Source organism: Poecile atricapillus, chromosome 2 (assembly GCF_030490865.1).
Source record: "Poecile atricapillus isolate bPoeAtr1 chromosome 2, bPoeAtr1.hap1, whole genome shotgun sequence".
Classification (NCBI taxonomy): domain Eukaryota; kingdom Metazoa; phylum Chordata; class Aves; order Passeriformes; family Paridae; genus Poecile; species Poecile atricapillus.
Genome location: NC_081250.1, coordinates 154,489,332 through 154,504,489, shown reverse-complemented (window position 1 = coordinate 154,504,489; position 15,158 = coordinate 154,489,332). Strand labels below are relative to the sequence as shown.

General features: G+C 52.0%; 1 protein-coding gene across 42 annotated transcripts in view; it reads right to left on the bottom strand.

Moving 5' to 3' along the window:
- Window positions 1–9,086: 9,086 nt before the first annotated feature.
- Window positions 9,087–15,158, bottom strand: part of SCRIB (scribble planar cell polarity protein) — a 104,356-nt gene continuing 98,284 nt past the window's right edge. For 36 of the 42 annotated variants that reach the window (XM_058832300.1, XM_058832305.1, XM_058832309.1 and 33 more), the window contains one exon: window positions 9,087–11,281. In XM_058832300.1, coding sequence (XP_058688283.1) covers window positions 11,121–11,281 — 161 coding nt within the window. In that variant the 3' untranslated portion in view covers window positions 9,087–11,120. The remainder of the gene's footprint in view (window positions 11,282–15,158) is intronic. The other 6 variants (XR_009276905.1, XR_009276906.1, XR_009276909.1 and 3 more) reach the window with 2 other exon arrangements.

The following is a 15,158-nucleotide window of genomic DNA, read 5'->3' as shown; positions in this document are numbered from 1 at the left end:
TGCCCCGAGCCTGTCAGACCAGCTCGGGACTGGGAGCGGGGTAGGGCAGGGCCGCAGCCCCTGTGCTGTCCCGGGCCTTGGCATGGACCCTCAGCACAGCCCTGGGCTCAGACCTTCACCCTCAGCGCCGGGCAGGGCCCTTGGCCGCTGGCCCCAGCTCGGTCGTAGCCTTGCGGCTCTCAAGAAGGGGGATTTGGGCTCCGAGGGCATTTCTCATGCTCTGGGTCTGTAGGGGACAACCGAGCAGCAGCTCCTAGGCAGTGGCACCGTGGCACCAGGAGGGGTCGGGGGCAGCGCCCTCTCCGCTGTGCCCGCCGTGTGGGACTGTGCCCGCCGTGTCCCTGGGGGTGCTGGGAAAGGGGGTCTGAGGCCCATAGCCGTGGCCTCCTGTCCACCGCCGTCACCGACTCCGCTCAGCCGGGGCCCCGCGGGCAGGGAAGGGTTAAGCGAGATTCCCCGCAGCCCCGGGCGTGGCAGTGCCTGTTCCACCTTTCATGTCCCAGCTCGTCCCGCCCGGCAGCCGCCGCCGCCGTGAGGGCCGGGCCGGCGCTGACTCAAGCGGGGGTGGGGGAGGCGCCACGGCGGGGAGGCGGGAAGGGAAGGGCGCGGGGCTGAGGGGTCCCAGCGTGAGGGAGCGGCGAGCACCGTGTGCCGGGCACTGCTGAGCTGTCTCCAGCCTGTGTGCCGGGCACTGCTGAGCTATCATCTCCAGCCTGTGTGCCGGGCACTGCTGAGCTGTCTCCAGCCTGTGTGCCGGGCACTGCTGAGCTATCATCTCCAGCCTGTGTGCCGGGCACTGCTGAGCTGTCTCCAGCCTGTGTGCCGGGCACTGCTGAGCTATCATCTCCAGCCTGTGTGCCGGGCACTGCTGAGCTATGTCCAGCCTGTGTGCCGGGCACTGCTGAGCTATGTCCAGCCTGTGTGCCGGGCATTGCTGAGCTATGTCCAGCCTGTGTCCCGGGCACTGCTGAGCTATCATCTCCAGCCTGTGTGCCGGGCACTGCTGAGCTGTCTCCAGCCTGTGTGTGGGGCACTGCTGAGCTATGTCCAGCCTGTGTGCCGGGCACTGCTGAGCTATGTCCAGCCTGTGTGCCGGGCACTGCTGAGCTATGTCCAGCCTGTGTGCCGGGCACTGCTGAGCTGTGTCCAGCCTGTGTGCCGGGCACTGCTGAGCTGTCTCCAGCCTGTGTCCCGGGCACTGCTGAGCTATCATCTCCAGCCTGTGTGCCGGGCACTGCTGAGCTGTCTCCAGCCTGTGTGCCGGGCACTGCTGAGCTATGTCCAGCCTGTGTGCCGGGCACTGCTGAGCTATGTCCAGCCTGTGTGCCGGGCATTGCTGAGCTATGTCCAGCCTGTGTCCCGGGCACTGCTGAGCTATCATCTCCAGCCTGTGTGCCGGGCACTGCTGAGCTATGTCCAGCCTGTGTGCCGGGCACTGCTGAGCTATGTCCAGCCTGTGTGCCGGGCACTGCTGAGCTGTCTCCAGCCTGTGTGCCGGGCACTGCTGAGCTATGTCCAGCCTGTGTGCCGGGCACTGCTGAGCTATCATCTCCAGCCTGTGTGCCGGGCACTGCTGAGCTGTCTCCAGCCTGTGTGCCGGGCACTGCTGAGCTGTCTCCAGCCTGTGTGCCGGGCATTGCTGAGCTATGTCCAGCCTGTGTGCCGGGCACTGCTGAGCTATGTCCAGCCTGTGTGCCGGGCACTGCTGAGCTATGTCCAGCCTGTGTGCCGGGCACTGCTGAGCTGTCTCCAGCCTGTGTGCCGGGCACTGCTGAGCTATCATCTCCAGCCTGTGTGCCGGGCACTGCTGAGCTGTCTCCAGCCTGTGTGCCGGGCACTGCTGAGCTATGTCCAGCCTGTGTGCCGGGCACTGCTGAGCTATCTCCAGTCTGAGGGCAGGTTCGGGCTGCTCACGAAAAGGACATTGAGGGGCTGGAACCTGTCCAGAGAAGGGAACAGACCTGGGGAACAGTCTGGACCACCAGAAGCAGCTGAAGGAGCTGGGGGGACTCAGCCTGGAGAAAAGGGGGTTCAGAAGGGACCTTCTCGCTCTCTACGACTCCGTAACAGGAGGGTAGAGCCAGGTGGGGGTCAGGCTCTGCTTCCAGAAAATAAATGACAGGATGAGAGGTCATGCCCTCCACTTGCACCAGAAGGTTTAGGTGGGATATTTGGAAGATTCCTCCTGCAAAGGGCTGTCCGGCCCTGGCACAGCTGCCCAGGGCAATGGTGGAGTCCCCATCCCTAAGGAGATTTATCAGTGGTGTGAATGTGGCACTTGGGGACATGGGCTAGTGGTGGTCTTGGGAATGCTGGGGGAGCAGCTGGACTCGGTGACCATTGAATCATGGAACAGTTTGGGTTGGACGGGACCTTACACCTCATCCACTTTCACCTCCCTGCCATGGACACCTTCCACTAGTCCAGGTTGCTCCAAGCCCTGTCCAACCTGGCCTTGAACACTGCCAGGGATGTGGCAGCCGCAGCTTCTCTGGGCACCCTGTGCCAGGGCCACACCGCCCTGACAGGGAAGGATTTCTGTTGTAGTTTAAGATTTCTTCCCAACATCCCTACTAAACTCACCTCTGGCAGTGGGAAGCTATTCCCCTCTGTCCTGGCCCTTATCCAAAGTCCAGATCTCTTCGACCAGCCCCTTCAGGCACTGGCATCGAGGTAACAATTCATCATCTGCTTGGCTTCTCTTCCCGTGGACAGAACACTCCTGCTCTCTAATGGAATGTAGTGTCTTTGTTTACATCTTTGATATTATAATACCTTTTCTGTCATCAGGAAACGGCAAAGGATCTGTTTTGAGGCCCCAAAAACAATGACATTTCTGGTAGTGTCATGACTATGATATGGCTATTTGAGGCAGGACCTATCAGGTTGAACACTGGTGACTACTACAGAGGTGGCTGCATCAGCACCAGCCATCCCATGCTCATCCCATAGATCTTGTAATGCTGTCACTATGTACACAGGGCAATTCAGACCTTCCAGACCAGGAAGATGAACTGTAGCTGAACCCCACTGGATACAAGAGAGCTACACCATCTGTCTGATCTCTCAGATATACATTTAGATTGGATAAGCAGTAGCCCTGGTCTGAAGCTGTGATTCAGAACGAGCTGAACCAATCCTGCCTGTAAGGAAAGCCAGTTACAACGTGAGTTTGTATCTTTTCCCTGTATGATACTGAAATACGAGTTGGTGAAATCCCTCAGAAAGTCAGGTTTAATTGGTTTACTCCAAGGTTTCAGTGTGTGGCTTTACAACCCTTTTATCCTTAAAGAACGATGACTTGTAATAAGAGTCTGGAATGAACTCTAAAGGAACTTAAAATCTTTGTGAACTTTGGCTTTTAGAATCTATCAGCCAGCAAGGACCTGTGTGAATTATTCCGAGACGTTATTACAGGAGGGAAATCCCAGTGAAAATACATTGGCCTTCACAGAGTATGTGGTCAGAACTACTCCCTACACTCCCGTTTCAGCCTTTATCTCACACCAGTTTAATCTACTTCATTAAGTCTCATAACCTGTATTTGACTAAAGTATTTCTCAGTAACGTAAATACAATTATCACCTTTAGTCTTCTCACTGTTAAATAGAAAACACTTAAAATCTCTCATTTTCTCTTTCCCCCATCACTTAAATGGTATTTGCAGACCTTTTCTGTTCCAGCTTTTCAAAACTAACTTTCAAATCTGAGTATCAAACAGGATGCTTTTACTTTCAGTTTCACTACTGCTGTATACACAAATACATCACCAGCCTTTTATTGGAGTAGGTTTGCTTTCTCCTGAGCCAATTTCTTCTGGGCTCCAGACTGAATATCACCTGGAATTGCTAATTTTAAAGGTATTCCTAATGCAATAAAAAGGCCTGCATCTTTCCACTTGGGTATTAGTAATAAAGTTCTGCTGATTTTCTATTCTGAATGTTGGTTGTGTTTATTTTCTTGTTTTATTTCCAAGATGATATTGGTTATTTTAGAGAATCTTCCTTCACTGTAAATGCAATGTACGTGTGTAAGTGGTGTTTGTTTGGTTTTCATGAATTACAATGTGTTTGCATTGTTACACTGGATTAGTGCAGTGAACTGGGTAATTACTGTTTGTCACCAGTGTCTTACTAGGCTCCCTCTGCCAATGGCCTGCCAACAAAGGACACTTGTGTCCCAGATTGATGATGTCTAGATTAATGACACGGGGTAAAACAAAGCATGTGCAATGAGTGTGAGCCCTAATTTCAGATTGTGGTAGCTGCTTGCGCTGGGACTGCAGCTCTGGAAGGCAGCAGAGCAGGGCAGTGAGCACCCTGAGGGGGCGGGCAGCAGCAGGGGGAACACCGTGAGTGGGTGGGCACAGTTCTCCCCAGGAACCAGCACAGCGTGCGTGTGGGACCCATCACATGCTGGGGTACTGTTCTAGCCCTCAGCTTTGGCAACAGCTTGAACAGGAGCACTGCAAGAGGTCTCAGCACTTACCAGGAGGGGACTGCAAAATTTGCGTCCTCAAGTGCCAGAGAATTCAAAACACATGGGGATATGGCACTCAAGCACATGGTTTAGTGGTGAACATGGTGGTGGTGCTGGGCTGGTCATGATGCTCTTACAGGTCTTTGTGACTGAAATGATTCTGTGATTCCATTATTTTAAAACTGAAATAATAGAAATCTGACCTGATGGGAGCTTGGATTCTGATAGGTTTAGATGGGATACCCTGTCAGGGTGGTTTGGCCCTGGCACAGGTTGCCCAGAGAAGCTGTGGCTGCCCCATCCCTGGACGTGCCCAAGGCCAGGTTGGACAGGGCTTGGAGCAGCCTGGGATAGTGGAAGGTGTCCCTGCCCATGGCAGGGGTGGGATTGGAAGGGCTTTGAGGTCCCTTCCCACCCAAAACAGTCCCTGAGTCTGTGATTACCACACTCAGCCCCTGGCTCCATCCACCACGGAGCAGGTGAGCCACTGTAATTGCTGACAGAATGCAAGGAACAGACACATTACCCACAGGGCACCGCAGGCAGAGACAAGGTAATCTGGAGAACAGGAGCTCATTCCAGAGGCGCTTCTTTAGCAGTGCAGATCCATGGGCTCTTTGATAACGGAGAAAGTGCTGAATCTTCTCCTTGACTCCACAATGGTGGCTCATCCCAGCTGCCACTCTGGGTTTGTATGTTCAGGCTCTGCATTTGTACATATCAGATTATCTGGGTTAAGTGCAGCTTTGCTTTCACCCTTTATCTCTCTGCTGTTTTAACATCATCTGCCTGCTTTTATGCCAGCTCGGTTTCAAGGAGTCCCAGGCACTGACTGGCACTGAGCACTGAGCTGATTTTTTCTGCAGTGACTGCAGACTTGGTCACTCAACTCACAGGTCCCTAATCCAATTCCCACCCCCTGCTGTGCTGACAGAATTGGAAAAGTCTCTTCAGTGGTCGCACAAGTCATCCTCCTCTCGTTCTTCACGGTCACTTTTTACTGTACAGAACTTTACCATATTTACAAACCACATCATTCTAACAAACAGAACTGATGTCTGATTGGAACTCTGGGAGTTGGAACAGGAATGTGTTCTTGCAGAGTTTCACTGTTAGAAATTGTTTGCTTTTTTAAAGAAAACTGTCTTCAATTAATGGGGCTGATGGGGAATAATCTGTGAAGAAACAGTGTTATATTCATGCAGCAGCACTGTTTAGGAAGCAGGGGATGAAGTTGTTGTAAGGGTTTGCTGGTTTTTTGTTTATCAGTGTTCAGCCCTGATGGCCATCCTTTCCTTCTGGCGGAAAACCCAAGAAGGGTTTTTGACCTAAGGAAGGTCTCTGAGATCAGGTAACCTGGCCTTAACCTCTGACCACACTGGAGGGTCCCCCATGCAGACAGGAGGGATTCAGAACACACAGCATGACCTGATTAAGAGAAAATCTGGACCTGCTTGGCTGGGCTAGTTAATGTTCCCCCACAGAACAAGGATATTCAGGGTGAGAGCTCATCCCTGCACTGGCAGAGCCTCTGTCTTCAACAGTCATGGGATACACATTTTAATTTCTAGTCCAGACTCGTCTAAAGCTTCTTTATGAGGGGATGAGGTGCAGACACCAATCTCTTCTCTCTGGTCACCAGTGACAGGATCCAAGGGAATGGCCTGAAATTGTGTCGGGGAAAGTTAGGCTGGAAAAAAGTTTAGAAAAAGGTTTTTCACCCAGAGGGTGGTTGAGGACTGGAATGAGCTCCTCAGAGCAGTGGTCACAGCACCAAGCCTGACAAGAGTTCAGCAGGTGTTTGGACAACACTCTGGCACATGCTGTGAGTCTTGGGATGGTCCTGTGCAGCGGCAGCAGCTGGACACGATGATCCTTGTGGATCCCTTGTGATCCTTGTGGATCCCTTGTGATCCTTGTGAATCCCTTGTGGATCCCTTGTGGATCCCTTGTGATCCTTGTGAATCCCTTGTGGATCCCTTGTGATCCTTGTGGATCCCTTGTGATCCTTGTGGATCCCTTGTGGATCCCTTGTGATCCTTGTGGATCCCTTGTGATCCTTGTGGGTACCTTCCAACTCAGCTTTTTCTGTGATTCCGTCATTCATACAAACTAGTGCTGTAGCGCGTAGAGAAGGCAAACAAGATTTTGCAGTCAGGTGGATTGTGTGTCTCCTGTGACCTCCCTGAAAAGAAACGGCCTCACTGCACAGCGGGTCCTGATTTAGAATGTTGGTTTAAAGTTACTAAAGGATTCACCACAACTGCAGGTAAATGCTTTCTGAAGGCAGAGAACGGCACCTGTTGATGGGCGGTGGCAGCACGGGCCCTGAGCCGCTCCCGGAGCAGTTTCAATCCGCCCGCTCCGGGATCTTCCCCCGGGCTCCGCTCGCCCCTCACGGGGCTCGGCCCGGGCCCGACTGCGCCTGTCACGGCTGTGTCACTGCTGCGTCATTGCTGCGTCACGAGTGCGTCACCGCGTAGCGTCAGCGCTGTGTCACGTGACAGCGTCACCTGACAGGGCCGCGTGCCCGCCGCTCTGGGTCCCGCTCCCGGCCCGGTCCCGGTCCCGGCGGTGCCGCCGCTCTGGGTCCCGCTCCCGGCCCGGTCCCGGTCGCAGCGGTGCCGCCTGTCCCTGCACAGCCCGGCCCGGTCCCGGCGGTGCCGCCTGTCCCTGCACAGCCCGGCCCGGTCCCGGTCGCGGCGGTGCCGCCTGTCCCTGCACAGCCCGGCCCGGTCCCGGCGGTGCCGCCTGTCCCTGCACAGCCCGGCCCGGTCCCGGTGTCAGACGCAGCCGGTGCCCGCCCAGCCCTGCGCGGGAGGTGCGGCTGTTCCCAGCTCCTCCAGCAGCACGGCTGATGCACACGGAGATGTGATGATGCACCGGGACAAGGATCAGGACCTGGAGCCAGAGAGGCGGCTCTGCCCAAGGCCCAAAGACGGGCAAAGCAAATTTCTCTGGTGGTGGCAGCGGTACCTGTGGCATGGGAGCTCCTGCAATGCTCTGCCTTTGGGGTCTTTTGATGCTCCTGTTGACAAATCAACACAAACTACGCGTAGCAGCAGCAAAAATAGGACTGAGTTACAACCACAGCTTCATCTCCTCCAGCAATTTGTCTCCAAAAGCAGTTGGTGGCCGGTGGGCAAGGCTGGAAACCAACATTCTCCAGCCTCCCGTCATCCCAGGTGTTCCAAGGGCCAGGTTTCTCAGAGATAAGAAACAGGTAAATTTGTTGTGGTTTGCAGCTTCCATGGCAGCCCCTCCTCTCTGTCGGCAGACGGTCTCTGAGGAGAATCCTACAGTTATTCCAGACACCTGCCTGCTGTTATTTATTGAGGGAAATGCAGGGAAAGGAACACCATCCCTCACCTTACAAACCAATACCAGACAGGATTGACTCCTGAAAACAAGAAAACTTGCATTTAGCAGGATCAGAGGGGCAGGCTGTGCAGGTTCACACACTGAGTTTTGCCCAGATATGACATTTCCTACCCCGGAGCCTGTCTGTGAATTGCTGCTGCAACACAAGGCAGTCAGCTGCAGGAGTGTTTCTTGCAAACCTTCCAACCCAGCCAGCTGTGCTCTGGTCTTTGCCAGTGCAGCCCTGGAGATCTTTGCATTCTCTTATATATTGAGCTGGGTTATTTCTGTTCCTATTTATATAAAAATCATATAATCATAGCATAGTTTGGGTTGGAAGTTAAAGACCATCTAGTTCCAACCCTACATGAATACTTCCTAAACAAACAATTTCCATTCATGATGTTTCTGTGTTTACTTCTGTCTGAAGGTGTAGCTACTTCCCATTACCTGATCAGGGTTCAGTTGTGGTAGGCAAATTATACACACTAAGAGAGAAACCTGGTAGTAAACCTGGCCCAAAGAAACGAAGTGAGGAGAGAACAGACAAATGGAGCAAAGGACCAGTGCACAGAGCCTGTGTGAGGCTTGCAGTTCAGACTCCTGAAGCCTCATGTTGACCAAGGACACCTGAGGTAGGACACCTGAGGTAGGACATGGCACAGCCAAGGCCCCTTTTCCAGCTGTACCTGTCCTGTCACACAGGTGGAAGAAGGAGGCTGAGGTCTGGCACTACCCTGCCTCTGGGAAAAGCAAATCCACCCTCTCTTGAGCCTGCTCCTCTTTCCCTGAGGTGCCACAGCATGGTGCCCATCCATTGAACCAGACTCAGGAAAACCTGATTGAGCTACAGGAAATGGGGCTGGTTTTCACCAGTCAAACTATTTTTAAAAACCTTAATAATGTAAAAAAAAAAAATACTGCTGTTGTTGTTTTGTTTGGTTTCTCTGGGGTTTTTGTTTGTTTGTTTGTTTTGTTTTTTGTTGGTTTTGTATTTTAAACACAGACAAGTAAGGAAAGCCAAGAGACTGAAGATCTTGCTGGTATCACTGTGTTTCATATTACATTTTTTTTTTTTTCCTCATCCCTGAATATTGATATTCTCACAGCTGGCAGTAGTTCCTGCTCCTAAAAGCAGGAACACTAGGAGCATCATTGCTGGATTATGCGGTGAGTAACAACCACCACCAGTGTTGAAACTGAAACTGCAGACTTCACACAGGGCAAATCACTGTCACTAAAGGCTCTAAAATGTAAAGTAAACTTTATTATCCTTGAACCACAAAATAGATTTCTTTGGTTGTACAAATTTCACTAGTTACAGTCTTGATGCGCTAATTTTCCCTCTGAGTCTCTTGGGAGAGAACGGGAGAGAATCCAGAGCCTGGCACCAGGTACCGCACAGGAAAAGGAGAGAAGAATCACAAGTTAGTCACCAAAACCCAGCCAGGATTGTTTCCAAAACTGCTGTTGTTAAAAAGCAAATGCTAAAATTAGATTTAAAAAGGAAAAGCTCAAATTGCTGATGATGGAAGCAGCTGCAGCTGCAGAGTGAGATTATCAGTTCCTCCTTCACAAGTTTGTAAAATCAAAACATACAGAGTCAGTTAAAATGATCTGCTGGATTTTGGCCTGAAAGGAGATGCTCAACTAAAAAACTGCACCCAAAAAACTGCATCCAGCTCTTTCCTTCAGCAAATGCACAAGCAGATGTGCCTGTCACTGCCCAGCCACTGTGAGGCTCAAGGTCCAACCCTGGTCTTACTGGGGAGTCAGAGAGCACCAACAGACAAGGAATGGGATTGTGCTGAGCTTGAACCTTCCTCACGGTTAGAGGCAGTGAAAAAAACCAAAAAGAAAAGGGTTGTTTCCCCTCACCAGTGGCAGCAGAAGCTGATGGCAGAGTCAGGAGCAGCAGCTGTGACCTCCACATCTGCAGAGCTCACACGATACAGAATCTGCTCACAGCCCTTGTTCCACATGTGGAAACCAGGACTCACACCCCCACTCATTTCTCATTTTCCTTTTTCCCTCTTGCGTGGGCAAACGTGCATTTTCCCCGTCTTCCACGGAAAGGGGCCTGAAGCCAATGAGCTGGCAAAGTGGAACTGTGTAGTTATTGCAAGGCACAGGCCAGCCCCATCCTGCTCTGTGGTGCTCCTGGTGCTCCTGCCAGCCCACACCAGCACCCCGTGACGTCCCACTCCACCCTCCAGCCAGCGTGGACACCGTGGACTCCCCACCAGTGTCTCCCAAGTCGAAGATCCTGTAACTCCCAACCTGCCCCGAGCAACGCCACGTTCTACCCATCCCCAGTTCCTGAACTCTACCCGCTAAGGTACCTGCTGTCACACCTCCCACCTCTGCCAGCGTCTCCTACCCCAACTGTCCTGCTCCCCGTCGCTGTCACACGCCCCCTACACCCCTGCTAAGGCTGCTGGCTCCATCCCAGTCCTGCCCCAGTTGGCCAGTTCAGCCCCAGTGCTACAGGAGACAGATTCCTCCACTTGTGCGCTCATGGAGTGGCCAAAACCGTGTGTGACAAAGGGGCGCGAGCGGCCAGGGAGGGACCTGTCCCCAGGACAGTGCAAAGCCCCGGCAGGAGCACGGTCCCACCAAGACAGAGGCAGGTGGTGGAGAGCTGGCTCTGTTTTCCTCAAGCACAGAGTGTCAGTGGCAGAGGGAGGCACTTTGCTGGAATTCTGGTGGGGTTTTTTTCTTTTTTTTTCCTTATTTTTGCCTCTAAGCTTCCCATTCCCAAACACTCCCAAAGGGAAGTGAGGTGACACAGTGCAGGAGGTGGGAGGAGATGCTTTTTGGCAAAAGACTGGAAACTAAATAGGAGTAAAGGCAGGTTGGACCTTTCTCCTGATTCCCACCAGAGGAGAAGCTCCTTTTAACCACTACAAAACCCAAGTTGAGGCAGTAACTGCTGGAGCCCAACACACTTTCACACTCCTACATTCTCCCTGTCCTACCCTTCCCCACACACAATATTTACAGGCTAACAAGCTGCCCACTGTCCTGGCCACCCTTCCTCTCCATCTGCCAGCAGTCAGTCCAGTGTTGTCCCAGTTTTGGGATGTGCCCCAGTAGACTGCTGGATGAGAAACGAGGGCGATTCACAGCCTCAGAGGAGTCAGTTGGCCACAGAGCTCCCGGGAAGCCCAGGTTCCATCCAGAGTCTGTAGGCAGGGTGGCAGCCTGGTGCTGTCCCTGGAGCACAGGAAGCTCAGAAGGGCTGTGCCAGGCCAGTCCATTGCCCAGGTGTGTCGGGTCACCTATGTGGGGACAGCGGTCTCCAAACTGCGCCGGCTGTGCCGGAGCTTCCGCTTGTTGCTGTACAGGGCCATGTCCTCCAGGGCTGAGGGAGCTGGTGCTGATGGATCCCGTGTTCCCAACGTGTCCTCTTCCTCTGCCTGCCCATCCTGCTCCCGGGGAACTGCAACAACAAGAGATGTTTAGATCTGAAGACAAAGCACTGGGTTAAGTTAGGTAAGATACTGAGAAGAAATCCTTTCCTATGAAGGTGGTGAGGCCCTAGCACACGCTGCCCAGAGAAGCTGTGGCTTGCAGCAACCTGGTCTAGTGGAAGGTGTCCCTGCTCAAGACAGGGGGTGGGACTGGGTGATCTGTAAAATCCCTTCCTAACCAAACCATTCTGTGATTCTGGCAGCACACAGCTGGCACAGTTCATGCAGATGTTTCAGCCATCATAGGATTACAGAATGGTTTGTGTGAGAACCTTAAAGGCCATCTCATTCCACCCCCTGCCACAGGCAGGGACACCTTTCACTAGATCAGGCTGCTCCAAGCCCAGTCCAACCTGGCCTTGAACACCTTCAGGGAGTGTTCCAGGGTATCCCCAGGTACTAGAACTGGGACAGCACTGGTCTCTGTCACTCACAGGAACTCCATGCCCAGAATTTCCTGGTGACCTGTAGCTCATGTAGTGACCACTGTGGATCCTGGGAAGGAAGTACCATGTGTAAGAAGACACCTGCCTGTACCACCATCATTCACTGAACATGACTGCAAGTGCCAAGCTATATGAAAGATCAAGTGTCCTGAAATGCTGCTCTCCAGACCATGGATCCACCCTGCCTCAGTCCTGTAGGGGGCTGAGGGGTCCCTCTATCAGGGAGGGGGAGCAGCATTTTTGGTCACAGACTGGCCCAGCTGGTCAGGAGGGCTTTAAACTTATGGGCACCACAGAGACTTAGTGGGACAGCTCCTGTCCCTGAAGTGTTGGAACAGGAGGATCCAGACCCTTAGAGAAGGACAGGGACAATGAGGTGAGGCTCACCCTGTGTGTCAGTGCTCAGCTGGATGCAGGGAGCTGCACCTGAGAGGCCTGAGGAGCTGAGCAGAGCTCACAGATCAGGACTACAGGGACAGGTGACATTCCTGACCAGGAAGACTGAGGGGATGGGATCTCCCCTCAGAGACAGATGGGAGCAGCCTCACATTAACCTTGGTCCTCAGGGTGGGGTGGGGAATTCAACCACCCCAGTATCTGTTGGAAGGACAACCCAGGAGAGCACAGGCAATCCATACGCTTCAAGCACAAATGGGCTCCTGGGAAAGCTCTCCAAAGCCTTTGGATGCAGCAGAGAACCTCAAATAGAGAAATCTTTGAAGATCTGTCAGCCAAAGGTCCCTCAGTCTGCTGAGCTGTGCCCAGTGTCCCACCCTCTGCTCCAGGAGCAGCTCTCTGGCAGTGGGAAGCCATTCCCTCTTGTCCAGTCACTCCAAGCCCATATAAAAAGTCCCTCTCCAGCTCTCTTGGAGCTGCTTTAGGCTCTCCAGAGCCTTCTCTTCTGAAGGCTGAACACTCCCAGCCCTCCTAGCCTGTGCAACCCCTCCAGAGAACGCTGGGGTTTGAAGCAGGTGACTGATTCTCAGACAAGGCACACAGCTATAAAACATGAGCACATGAAGATAAAAATCCAGCCTGTGTGGGTGGGGGAGGAAATCCCATAGCTCAGAGAGAAGTCAGTCCTTTTAGACCCTCTTAGGCCAAAGGAGCCCCCAAACATGCAGGTTTAGTGATCCCCACGCAGCACACTAAGCTTTAAAAATATTTGGATTATACCCTGGGAAAAGCTCTACTGAAAACAAGTGGGGCAGCTTTGGTGGGCAAATAAAAAGTGACACCACAGGAAAAGGGCAGGAAGGTGCTGCCACAGGACCCAGCAGGCAGGACTCGTACCTGGGTCAGTATCTTGCAGTTGAGGAGGAGGAGTGATGAAGGCTGTGTCAGGAGAGACTACTGATGCCATCAAGCTGTGTCTGAGTCAAATGAAGCTCAATCATAACAAAGTGCATCATGATCCATACGGCTGAGGGGTAAAATTACATGGAAGGGGCAATTTACTGCAGATGTGAATAGATTCAAGAAAGAGAGAACTCTAAGCCTCTGGCTTAGAAAGTGCAAATCCCCTGATGGCTGCAGCCTGCAGCAATTCTAGAAGGAACTACTTTGGGCATTTCTTCTTTTGTGGCCTTTTCTGGCACTCTCAGTGGCTCCCATCACACCCCAGATCAGCCAGAACCTTGTGCTGACTCAGTAAATTCATTTTTACACCACTGGATGACGTTTAAGCTCAATAAGAGGATTAGAATCCTGATTGCCTAAAAGAAATGCACCATCCTTGAATGAGAGGATGGTTCTATAGGCATCAGCAGATATTTCTGTATATACTGGCAACTTCCCAGCGATGCCATTTCACTTTGAAATGAAGTTTAGGTATTGGAAAAGATGGGAGAACACAATTCAGAATGTCCTCTCCTCCAGCAGAAACTGCAGGCAGTCCTGGTCCCCCTCTCTACCTTACACCCATGAAATAAAAAAAGTCCGGATGAGTGTGGGAATTATTCCCACAGAGGAACCAGGATTTGCCAGCCTGGAAAGAAGGGATTGCTGCTCTATTGGCTGATGTGACTGGAACAGACACAGCAAGGGAGACACAGTCACTCACTGCATCCCAGAAGACGCAAGGGAGTTATCAAGAAACAATTAAAGTAAATAAAATGCCTCATTGTGGAACTTGACATCGCAACACTCCATGGAAGGTTAAAAAATATCTGGAGCTCTACACAGGCTCATTCCATTGCTGATGAAGACACAACACCTCGTTCAAGACGTGCCTACACAACAGGTGAGCCCAGAAAACTGAAAATATTCATCTATACAAGCTCATTTTCCCTGTTTCTTATGGTCTTACCCTAAGAACCAATTTCCAACCAAACAGGATCCTGGTGTATCCTGAATCAGTAAAGGCCTCACCTACATGTTTCCCATCCTGAGAGAAAACAGGAAATACTGGAGGAAAGCACAGGCATTGCCACTGGTATGAATCCAGAGATTCTAGTTTTGTGAAATGTTGGCATTTTGGAGGAGAAGAACTTGTGAAATTCAAGTCTGGAGAAGAGAATGATGGATGCAAGTCTTTGGAGTAGTGATGTGGCTAAAAGGGCTGGACAGGAATAAATTAAAGGCACAAGAGGGCAGAGAGAACACATTTGGTTCCTCTGAGTGTAAGAGCTGCAAAGTTCATTATCCAACAGCAGGTGCAGGATGAGGAGGCACCGTTCCTGTGGAAGCTGCTGCAAACAACAGACAGCCCAGGTGGGCAGCCTCTCACACCCCACAGGCAGGTTTCCAGTAACAGGAGCAACACACAGTCATCAAGGGAATTTCTGGAACCTGAGGGCTACAGGATTTGGAACCAAAAGTCTCCAGGTGATCTGGAGAAGTTATGCCAGAACAGGAGCACACTGCTTGGTTCCACCTTAAAAAGGCTGCTCTGCAGTTCAGTAACTCCACAGCCTCATGGAAACCTTGGAATAAAGGTTTTTAAAAACATTTAAGAGACAATGACCATGAAGTCAGACCAAAGAACAGAAGGAACTGTTTCTGCATGGACAAGAGGACAAGGCTGTGCTGGGAGGAGTGAGATGCCACCACTTTCCTGCAGTTGGATTTTCTCAGGAAAAATGGTTTGCTAGCACAAAGTTTAAGAATTGCTGTGAGTCAAAAAGCCATAAGTACATGATCCAGGACAATTCTGATTATGTTGGCTGGAATGCTGCACTGCCTGGGAGAATGAGATGGGATGGGGGCTCTAAAAAAGCCAGGAGAGCTTGGTCCCATGCCAAGAGAGCTCACTGGCATCCTCACCTGCCATCCTCTCCAGATGATGGGGGAAAACCTGCTTCTTTTTCTTGTGCCTCACACACATCACAGGTGATTTAAGCATTGCTTAAGGACTAAGGGCTGGGTCTCTTGATGAGCACCACACTCTTTTCTTTCTGGC